Source organism: Lepus europaeus, chromosome 16 (genome assembly GCF_033115175.1).
Source record: "Lepus europaeus isolate LE1 chromosome 16, mLepTim1.pri, whole genome shotgun sequence".
Taxonomy (NCBI): Eukaryota; Metazoa; Chordata; class Mammalia; order Lagomorpha; family Leporidae; genus Lepus; species Lepus europaeus.
The window spans coordinates 61,417,155-61,429,235 of NC_084842.1; the positions used below are offsets into that span (position 1 = coordinate 61,417,155).

Genomic DNA, 12,081 nt, shown 5'->3' on the forward strand with positions numbered 1-12,081 from the left:
TCTTGAAAAGTCCATGAGAGCATTTCAGGCATGGAAAGCCAAGACACAGTGGCAAAAAATGTCCTTCAGGAAGGGTCTCTGTAAGGGAGACCCCAGTGGAAAGAAGTGGCTATCAAAGAAGAATGTACTTTTCTCTAAAGGGAGGAGAGAACTTCCACTTTGCTTATGGCCTTGTCTAAATACTGATGGAGTTTGTGGATTCAAAAGGCTTCCACTGCCTTGGCAGCTCATGTCAAGAGCCTCAGGTGATCACTGACATAATACATAAGCGTGTTAATTATTAAATTAACAGCAGGAGTCACTGTGCACTTACTCCTCATGCAGGACCGCTGTGCTCAATGAGTTGTATTATTGAGAATGAACTGTAAGACTTGTTCTCAAACCGTGTGTGTATGTGTGTGTGTGTGGGCGCGCGTAAACTGTTGAAATCTTTACTCAGTATAGAGTTGTTCTTCTGTGTATAAAGTTAATTGAAAATGAATCTTAATGGAGAATGGGACTGGGAATGGGAGAGGGAGGACAAGGTGGGGTATGGTGGGAAGAGTCACTATATTCCTAAAGTTGTACTTACAAAATTTGTAGTCCTTAAGTAAAAGGTTTCTTTGGGAAAAAAAAGATATTTAAATACTAGTTAATATTAAGTACTTGGTTTCTTCCAAGAAAACAGATAAATGGCAATTACAGAAGTTTACAGAAGTGCTGTAACTAAACTTAAAAATAAGGCACCATGGACACTTAGTGTAGTTCTGGATATTCAGGAACCTGAGAAAAATATCATCTGAGGTTATGTACTGAAGAGAATTGGTGGGAGGATGGGGATAGCCAAGGGAGTTTGACAATAGAATCCTCTGTGTTCTAATCCAGGCTCTATCATTGACTGGGTGTCACTGAAACTCCAACTTGCAGTTTTCTTATTTGTAAAGCAAGGATAACAAAACAGAAACACATATTGGGTGCCAGATAGCATTCCATGTGATAAGAAGATATCAATGAACAAAAGACAAGGACCCGGGGCACCTGTTTAACATGCATGATGTTGAGTACTTATTGGCAGAAAATAAATAACCAAAATAAGTAAATAATTGATCATGTTTGGTAAGAACTGCAGACTGGTGGTGGGGAGTGGGGATTTCCAAGGAAGGAGACTTGGGAGAAGAGGTAAGGGAGATTCAATGACGTGATTCCCATCAGAACCCGTGGACAGCACAAGACACTGTTTGAGGGAACATCACAGAAGTGGTACTTGCTATGTGGAAATCCCCCAGCCTCGTCAGCCAGGAGTTTGACCTCATGCAATATTTCCCCCTTCTGCTAACTTCCAGGAACCTTAGACAAGCTTTACATTTGATACCACAGCTCTTGACCCCTCACTTGAGAAGATTTCTGGGAAAGTCAGCAGGCATCAGTGTGTGGGAGAGGGTAAGGCAGGACTTTCTTTGGCTTATACTGTTCTACATTTCCCCTAGTGTCGTCTGTCTACTTTCTTTCCAGCCCAACTTCAAGTAAAACTTGATTAAAACAATGGTTCACAATACCTGCCCTTTTGCCCTTAACCCTCAAAAACACAGTAATGTGGAAAAATGTTTGCTTGTCATGCTTGCTAAGGGAGAAGGAATGTTTTGTGCTTTTGATGGTCAGAGTTCATGAATTCTGAGTGACGTGCAATGCATGGACCAATCTAAGTTAATAACAAAAGTAATTATTCTATTCAAACTGCCAATAACTTTATCTTGAGAAACACTGAGTCAGAAAGATGGAGAGGTAGGCGTTTGGCTTAGTGATTATGACAGTGTCCCGTACTGGAATACCTGGGTTTTAATTTCTGGCTCTGGCTCCTGAATTCAACTTCCTGCTGATGCAGACCCCTGGGTGGTGATGGCTTGAGTAGTTGGGTACCTGTCATCCATGTGGAGACCTGGATTAAGTTCCCAGCTCCCAGCTTTTGCCCTGGCCAAGACTCATTGTGACCATTTGGGGAGTGAGCTAGTGAATGGGAGATCATATGCACACGCTTTCTCTCTCTCACTCCTTCCTCAATTTAATTAATTTTAAATTTTTATATACTTCTATTTATTTAGAAATCAGAGAGACAGACAGACATAGAGGCAGAGATCATCCATCTGCTGGTTCTCTCCCTCAATGCCTGCAATAACCGCAGCTGGACAAGCCAGGAACCCAGAACTTATTCTCAGTCTCCTGCATGAGGGGCAGGGGCCCAGGTACTAGTGCTGTGCCTGGTGCCTCCCAAGTTTCACATCAGCTGGAGCTGGAGTTGGAAGTGGTACCAGGTTATGAACTCTGCTTCCTAATCACTGTGTCAAACACCCACTGAAATTAACTAATTTTTTTAAAAAAGAAATACTTACCACAGCATTTAACTATTTCAAAAACTCGATTTTGCTGTCCTCAAAACCTAGCTACCGCACTTGTTAAGATGTTTCTATTTTACTCTAAAACACTATAGAATATACAGTGTGATATTATGTATGTGTTCATTAATCTGCATTTTAGCAACAATTGCTGTAATCAAGAATTTACATTTCAGATACAGTATTTAATCCAGGTGATTGATTCAAGAACATAAGTTATTCAAATAACAGATGTTTGAAGTTTGTTTATAAAATAATGTGATTAATAATCAGCACAATGATGATTGTAATGGGCTCTCATTAGTAAAATTGGTGTCATTTCAGATTTCTACATTGGCTATAAATGGTAGCACGTTCTTGCCCCTACGTATAAAATGGGCACTTCAGTAATGAAGATGTCAAATGCTTAATTGCAAACTGTCTTGAATATCTAACAGGGATAAATTATGGTAACCTATATTCCAGCTCTTAGGTTTACACATGGAAGATATGGATATTTATGTTCACTAAAATGGACAGTGTTCATAACAGAAATCGCACTATTTATGATCCCCTAAATGAAGTCAATCCAAATGCCCATCTGTGATGTAATAGATATGTAAATTTTACCATGTGCCTATTGTGGAGTGTTACACTAATAAAAATGCTTTCTGTTAATGGATTTTCCAACAGATTGGTTTCCTGTATGGGAAATTGGCCCTCAACTCTTTTATGTTCTCTGTACTGCTGCCCTTCATTATATGAAATTCTCTATATTCCAAGGTACATTTATATAAAGGAAAAGTTTGTGGTCATAAATGGCTGAAGTGTTACTCTATTTTAATTTATCTGAAGGTTTTCTGCATTCTTTTTTTTAAAAGGTTTATTTATTTATTTGAAAGTCAGAGTTACACAGAGAGAGGAGAGACAGAGAGAGAGAGAGAGAGAGGTCTTTCATCCGATGGTTCACTCCCCAGATGGCCGCAACGGCTGTAGCTGTGCAAATCCAAAGCCAGGAGCCAGGAGCTTCTTCTGGGTCTCCCATGTGGGTGCAGGGGCCCAAGCACTTGGACCATCTTCTCCTGCTTTCCCAGGCCATAGCAGAGAGCTGGATCGGAAGTGGAGCAGCCTGGTCTCAAACCGGCGCCCATATGGGATGCCGGCGCTTCAGGCCAGGGCATTAACCCACTGTACCACAGCGCCAGTCCCCGCATTGTTTCTTTTTTAAAAAAATATATTTATTAAGTTATAATTCACATACCATGAAATTTTCCCTTTTAAAGAATACAATCTAATTGTTTCCGGTATATTCATAGAGTTGTACAACCATCATCACAATCAATTTTAGGACATGTTCATCACTCAAGTAAGGCGCTCCATAGCCATCATAAGCCATTCCCAATTTCTCCCAACCCCACCCTCTTCCCACCACCCCTTACCTAGTTTGTGTCTTAGTTTGTGAATTCTGGACGCACACTATTATTATTATTATGCCACAATTCACAATGGCTAAGATGTGGGGTCCGCCATGGTGTCCATCAAGGAATGAATCAATAAAGAACATGTGCTATATACACAATGGAACACCATTCAGCCATTTTTTTTAAAAAAGGACTGAAATCCTGTCATTTTGGACTACACAAACAAACCTATGTTATAGTATTTGAAGTGAAATAAACCAGGCACAGAAAATTATCATATGATGTCATTCGAATGTGAAATCTATAAAAGCTGGACAGAGTAAAATGGTGGCCACACAGGCTTGGATGGTTACAGGGAAAGAGGAAGGTCAGGAGATATGATCAAATTATATATAATTACTATTTGCTGGGGGGAGGAGGTAGAGGGAGTGTCTCTGTTTCCTTGAAGTGATATGTTACCACCAGCATTACTCAGGCCAATTTATTTTGTATTTTTATCTGTGGGCTCTATGATATCTGTATAACTTGAATTACTTGTTTAGAGTCATGGATATGTAGTTTAATTTTATGTAGATTATATTAAAAAATAGATTCTGTATATTACCTTTCTTAGGAAACAATCTCAAATATTAAAATGTAAGTAGATGGGGTCAGTGCTGTGGCATAGCCAGTAAAGCTGCCACCCGTAGTGCTGGCATTCCAAATGGGGACGAGTTTGTGTCCCCGCTGCTACACATCCAATCCAGCTCCCTGATAATGCACCTCAGAAAGCAATGGAAGATGGCCCACGAGGTTGGGTCCCTGAACCCACATGGAAGGCCTGGAAGAAGCTCCTGGCTCCTGACTTTGGAACAGCTCAGCCCTGGCGGCTGTGGCTATCTAGGGAGTGAACCAGCAGATGGAAGTCTTCTTTCTCTCTGCCTCTCTGTAACTCTGCCTTTCAAATAAATTAAAAAGTCTTTTAAAAAGTCATGCTTTAAAAAATAAAATAAAATGTAAATAGGAAAGACTCTTGCAAGCATTATTAAGTCTGGCTGAACTCAAGACAGCCATGGTTGCACAACACACGTCATTCAACCAGAAAGGAACACACACCCAGGAATGCCTTTTATTGTCTGATTAGTTTCTCCATTGTCTCAATTGATTTCTCAATAGTATAGCTATCAAATGGATTTACTCTAAAGAATGTTACTTGGAAGCTGCTCAGAAAATGTTGACAAAAACAATCTTAACCCCTCGCCCCTCACCCCCAATATGAATCCTTTTCTAGGGTGAAAGGAATAAAAAGACCAGCTTTTACTCGGCCACCATATCCAACCACTGCTGTGGTTCAGTGAATATTTTATTTTCCCACTTGAATTTGAGCTCTTCTGCAAGATCATTCCTGCCGATCTTGCGAAGATGACGAGCCAGCAGGCGAAGTTTGTCGGTAGACGTTGGGAGCGATTTTTTCCAGAAGCAAAGAAGTTCATGGATTTGTTCTGTGAGATCATCAGGATGTTTGAGTTTGATGAGCTGAACAGTGGTGTGGCGCAGAGGGAGGGAGGAGGAAAGAGACTCAGCATTTTCTTCCAAGAGCTCCTCTGCCAGCCAGTGGAGCAAGTTATCCCAAAGGGCTTCTGTGGGCACATGCAGAACACCCGGTGTTAGGTCCTTTCCTTGGGGAATGTGCTACTCCAACCCTCTGCACCAGTTTATAGGAAATCTCCCTGTTCTCTGTTTTTGGCCTCTGAGCAGTAGAAAGATACATGATGACCCAAGTGGAAAATTGAAGCCTCTGGATCCTTGCCATTGCTGAGGTCATCTCCACCAAGGGTAACAGCTCTTGCAAAGGGTTAGAAATGTTTCCCAAACTTGAACATACTTCAGACCCTAGAGAGATTGTTAAAATGGTTTTAAGGCCTCAGCCCACAGAGCTTAACTGAGTAAGACTAGGGTGGGGGACAACACTTGCATTTTTAATAAGCGCCCCATGGATGCTAATGTATTATTACTGAATTGCATTCCTTACTCTTCCATGGCCTCTATTCCTTTGAACCTGCTTAATATGCTGTTTGCTTCCATCAACCATACAGCAATTTGTTTGGTGCCCCCAGTCATTGAATCATCCCCTACATGGTTTCATACACTGCAGGACCAGGAATGCTCCAAATGATCAGCTATATACATCAATGATGGTCTTCCACTCACCTTTATATATGTTGTCCTCTTTGGTTTCATTCTTAATTTGTCAACCTGCACCCTGCTTTAGAAACACCCTACTCAACTGCCCAAGTATATGAAAATGTGTTGAATGTGATCAACAAATGCTATGCTGTTTTAGACAGTTTGTACACTTAGTAGCTTACAAATCCATTTATAATGTTTTTTCCTAAACTCAATTCAAATTTTCCCATAATAATAATAAAACTTTTCTCCCATTCTTCAGCCCCAATAACACTTATTCTATTTCATGCAGCTGGTGTCTATTTCTCCTAGTTTACCTAGAACCATTTGACCCAAGTTTTTGTAACTTCATTTTAATTTCAAAATCATTTTCTTACACAATCTGACTACTCTATGTTTGTCAGAATTCTATCCTCTACAGTGTATTTCAGCAGATACTTTCCCTTCCACCTATCTCTTAACTTCCTCCTCCCCACGGTTCCCCTCTTTCTTCCTACATACCCCTCTCTCCTTGGTTCTGCTTCCGTGCCAAGCTGCTGTGCACACTCATCTCCTTCTTTTACACTAAAATCCTTTAATACATAATGTGAATCAGAGGCCCCAAGTTCTTTACCATCGACTCACCACTTGGACCCTTTTGCGGCTCTATACCCACTTTCAAAATAGTATTGAAGCCTTTATTTCAAATCTTTCAGTAGCCCTCCTGATTACTACTTACAGGAATTGACACTTAGCATCTCTGACTTCAGCGGAGCATTCCACTCCTATATTTGGATAATATGGCCTCCCTTGGTTCTTCTAGTCCTTCTCTTGCCCATTTGCTGAATCCCTTTCTCTTGATACTGATCAATTACTGCCTCTTGACTTGCACATCTTCTATTTGTTTCCACTTCTCTCAAGGAATTTACTAAGTTTTACTGATGTACCACTTCTTTTGTGCAAAATATCCCAAATCTACTATGTCTTCTTTGATTTCCCTCCAATTAGAGTACTCATTCAATTGAGCAATCTAAAACGTGAGATATTATTTGAATCTCTTATGGATAATCACTTCTTATCCCTTGCTCTAAGTCCTAATGGTGCTAACTCTAAACACTCCAGCATGTCTCCTGCTTTACAGCCTTATAGACTCGATCTTAATCCTGCCCCACTTATCTCTTTCCTATGACATTACAGGAGCCAGAATTCCAACTTGTATTCCTGCCATAGGTTTTGAGTAAGTTTAGCCTTCCATACACCTTATACAGAGTTTTGCAAGTTCATTCTGATCTTATAAGCTCCCTGTCAATAAATTTCTTAGAAGGTTCTCTTATTGTCTAAACTTTTGAATTCGGCATTTAAAACTTTTAATATTTTTACCCTCTTCAGAGTGTCTAACTTCATCTGTCATCATCCTTCCTACAGCAATTATGATGATGCTAGTCTGTAAGAGGATTCCTTTGGGGACCAATATCTCCCAGCTGTGTGACAACCTGGGGCTTCTTACACATATGGAGGGCCATTAAGCAGGTTCAATATCCTGCACTCAAAATGTTTGGGACTAGTTCTGAATTTGGAAACTTCAGATTTTGGAACACTCACACATATGTAATGAGATATCTTGAGGATGGGACCAAGTCTAAAAATGAAATTTATTCACATTGCACATACACTTTATACACATAACCTAAAGGTAGTTCTATACAGTATTTTTAGGAAGTCTGTGTTTGACCATGATCAGCTATGAGATCAGGAATGGAATTTTCCACTTGTGGAATCATGTTAGTCTTTAAAAAGTTTCAGATTTTGGAACATTTTAAATTTTGAATTTCAGGTTAAGGATGTTCAACCTGTGTGTTTGTGCTCTCTGGCGATTACTGACAAGGACCATGGTTATGCCTTTGTTTGAACATCAAATTCTTCAAACATTAACACTATTGAACTTGCTGAACTTCCATGCATTGCTATTGTTGTTATTTTTCCTATATCACCTACTCTTCCTTTTCAAAAATTTGTATTGTACCTGAGAGGGTATATTACACTAGGATTTATTGCCATGCTACTCCTTATGTAGTTCAGTAGGGCTTGGGCATTTTCCATAGATTGGAATTCTATGCCATCCATTGTGGGCCTGATACAGAAATCAAAGCACACTCAATGAAGACAAGTAAGTCACTGTGTTAATAGCTACTAACATCTTAAAATGAATTTCCTTAAAAGCTAAAGCAGAAAAAAGTGTCAAAATTCTATCATGAAGCCGGCGCCGTGGCTTAACAGGCTAATCCTCCTCCTTGCGGCGCCGGCACACGGGGTTCTAGTCCCGGTTGGGGCGCTGGATTCTATCCCGGTTGCCCCTCTTCCAGGCCAGCTCTCTGCTATGGCCCGGGAAGGCAGTGGAAGATGGCCCAAGTCCTTGGGCCCTGCACCCGCCTGGGAGACCAGGAGAAGCACCTGGATCCTGGCTTCGGATCAGCGCGGTGCGCTGGCCGCAGCGGCCCTTGGAGGGTGAACCAATGGTAAAAAGGAAGACCTTTCTCTCTGTCTCTCTCTCACTATCCACTCTATCAAAAACAAACAAACAAACAAACAAACAAAATTCTATCATGAGATCTGCATTATTTTTATGGAACTAAATTTTGTTTGACTACAACTAACTATTACATGTTTCCTTTGTGGTTTCATACCAATATATACCTTTACTTCAAATATAGCGATCTTAACTGCTGGCTTGAAGGGAGCACACTCAAAGACTTACAATTTAATAGTCAGCATTCCATAACAAAGTGCAGTTGTTTGCTCACCAAACCAAGCACTTTCTTATTATCCAAGTAAAACAATGAACAGAAAGTTTCATATTTCTTACAGATTTCAATATAACTTTAATTACTTGCATATTTGAGAATGCTATTTGGCTTATATGTATATGGCTTACAAAGGAAAAATCTATTAGGTTGATAAAAATGATTAATTGAAAAATCACTTTCTTCATTGGTTTTATGAAAGGATTTATACATACATAAAATACAAGAGGAAAAATTATTAGGATGACAGTGAAAACATTCCTTACCTAGAGGATCTGTAGAAATTCTTCTAGTGCTCCGTGGACGGTTGATGAATTTTTCATGCTATGGGGAAAAGAGAGTAAACAGAAGAAAGTATTCACTGGTCAACATGTTGCACTCAAAATTCATCTGAGCCTCTCTCCTACTTGGAAGAAGTACTCAGTTGTACACTTTGCAAAATTAGACTTTTATTTGTGAATGCATGTTCAGCAATTGTTTTCCTAAAAGCCTGGAGAGTACATTAACCCAACTCTTCCATCAAATTTAAATTTAAGAATGCAAATTTGAATATGATTATTACAATAACCTGAATGCAAAACACACAGATTCCAAGTAAAATTTAAAATGTTGGAAGCAACTAACATACAGCAAGTTACCTTCATACCAGAAACATGGTTATTTTGCAAAATACCTCATGGCGAGGCATATGCATCATACCTCACCACCCAGCAGAGGGCTTGGCACCTAGTAGCTGCACAAACTACAGCTTTTGTAAATGAGTAAATTAGCAATGTGCACGTACAGTGCTGTAAAATAATCATCATTGAGCAGATAGTGTACTAAAACCATCATTTTATCAAGAATTAATCATTAACCTAATCATCATTTTCTATGTGGGTTGTAGAGTAGTTTGTTCACAGCTAATGTGGGATGGTGGTGGAAACAGCACTAGACAGATAAATAAAAACATGTAGGTTTGGATACTGAGTAGTAGTTGCATATCAGTGTCACTTTAGAAAATGCATTTAGTGTCAACTCTGAAATATGCTTATTGAAACCTACATCACAAAAACTTGTATGCAAGTGTTCACTGCACATTTAGTTGTACTAGCCCAACACTGGAAACAATTAAAAATGTTTTTCAATAAGTGAATGATTAAACAAAGTATAGTACATGCCAGTAACAGCACATGACTCATTAACAGTGAATGCATGCAGCAACTTGCAAGGGTTTGGAGGTGTTACTGCAAGTAAAAAAAATTTAGTCTCAAATGTCATATAATCTGTTTCCTTTTATATAGAATTTTTGAAATTGCAAAATTATAAAAATGTAGAACAAATTATCAGCAATTGCTAGTTTTAGGGTTGGTGGAGGGTGACAAAAAGAGAATTTTGTGGTGGTAAAATACTTCTGCATCTTGGTTACACAAATCTGCACACATGATAAACTAGCACAGCACTATACACATACATTGTATCATACTGACTTTGTGGTTTTGACATTGTTCTATAGTTATATAAGAGATAATCATTGAGGAAAATTGGGTAAAGATAGCATGAAATCTCTCTGTACTATTTTTGCAACTTCCTGTGAATCTGTAATTCTTTAGATTCTTTAAAAATAAAGCATACTTCACATGAGTGACACAATGATGATATAAGTGCTATATGTTCCTGCACGGCACACTGGTTCTCACTGAGTACTCAATACAACTTAGTTGAATCTGAATACTATATTTTGCAGGCATTTTTATCATAGACCTTGCATTCACATGGAAGCATACAAAACTTCCAATGAGAAGTTTTAATGTTCAATGATTGTTATCAGCCTTTGTCTCTACTATTGAGGTATAGTGTTTTTTTATTTGTATTAATTGTTTACTTAGTGTAAGGTTAACTTTATGAGTATAAAGTTGAACTCTTTACTTAGTGTAAGGTTAACCTTATGAGTATAAAGTAAACTGAGAAAGGTCTTTGTAAAACTTGAGAGTGGGAATAGGACAGGGAGGAGGAAGAAGAGTTGGAGCATGGGTGGGAAGGAAGGTAGGGTGGGGAGTATCACTATGTTAGATACATAGATATATATCTAGATACAGATGTATAGATATAGATATATATGCTTGGTGCTATGGTGCAGGGTTTAAGCCATCATCTGCAGTGCCAGTATCCCATATGAGTGCCGGATCAAGTCCTGGTTACTCCACTTCTGATCCACTCCCTGCTATTGTGCCTGGGAAAGTAGCAGAGGATGGATTGAGAGCTTGGGCCTTTGATTCCAAGTGGGAGACCCAGATGAAGCTCCTGGCCTCACCCTAGCCTACCTCTGGCCATTGTGGCCATTTGGGGAGTAAACCAGAGAACGGAAGATAACTGTGTGTGTATGTGTGTGTTTGTGTGTGTGTCCTTTTCTTTCAGCAATTCTGATTTTCAAATAACTAAGCAAATAAATGAATTTTTTAAAAAATAAATTTTAATGGAAAAATTATGAAACCCAGCATAAGTTCAAGTGCATTATATGGTAACACTGTAAGACATGTATACAATGTTTGATGCATCAACTATGTGTTAGAATCCTTTAAAAAACTGAGAAGCAACAGTTTAAATAATGCAACAGATTCTGCCACTCAAGTCAAAGAGTCCATGTCTGTATTGAGCCTGGGGCAAGTGGTATGCATGAAATTTTTTTTCTTTCGTTTACATGAATAGTTTGTCCCTCTTATTCATTCTTTGTTCCCAGATGTCTCATAGCATCATGATCCACTTGAGAATGTTTCTGGTGTTTAGATATATGCATTTTTGTCACACACATGAAAATTCAGGCCTAGTGTTTCATTTGACACACATCAACCAAGTAACGTGTTGTGACAGCACTGCAACAGCAGGAACCAGGTGGATCGGCAGCCAGGATCCAGCAGCTTCTTTCGGGTCTCCACATGGGATGCAGGCACCACAGGTGTTGGCTTAGCCTACTACACCTCAGTGCCAGACTCCCATATTCTTAGTTTTGAGACTCAGGTTAATTTCTTGCCTCAGAAATCACTTCTGCTGCCCAGCAACTAACCTAAGCTGCTTATTTCTCTCCCCTCCTATCTGATAGGTCTGAAACTCTCATAAATTAGCCCGCTTCATGTAACTTAAAAATCATTTTCTTCTTGGTTATCTCATCTGCCTTCCATAAAAACAGATCAATGAACAACAACAAACCAAAAAGCCACAAGTGTGGAGGATGAGGAAAGTCTTACTCTTCTCCTCCATGACAGTTAAGAAGATCAAGGCTGAAGATCAGCAGGTGTCCTTTGAGACCCACAGTACACAAGGAAGAAGGGGGTTGATCCCTGGTATGCAAGGTTTCCTGAACTTTAAAATCACTATGATTATATTACA

The 12,081-nt window shown here is 39.3% G+C and overlaps 1 protein-coding gene across 2 annotated transcripts in view; it reads right to left on the reverse strand.

Annotated features, from left to right (window-relative positions):
• Nucleotides 1-4,993: 4,993 nt before the first annotated feature.
• DTHD1 (death domain containing 1) overlaps nucleotides 4,994-12,081 on the reverse strand; it is a 75,609-nt gene continuing 68,521 nt past the window's right edge. For both annotated transcript variants that reach the window (XM_062213115.1, XM_062213116.1), the window contains 2 exons: nucleotides 8,982-9,039; nucleotides 4,994-5,388 (listed from right to left, as the gene is read on the reverse strand). In XM_062213115.1, the coding sequence (XP_062069099.1) occupies nucleotides 5,066-5,388; nucleotides 8,982-9,039 (381 nt within the window). In that variant the 3' untranslated portion in view covers nucleotides 4,994-5,065. The remainder of the gene's footprint in view (nucleotides 5,389-8,981; nucleotides 9,040-12,081) is intronic.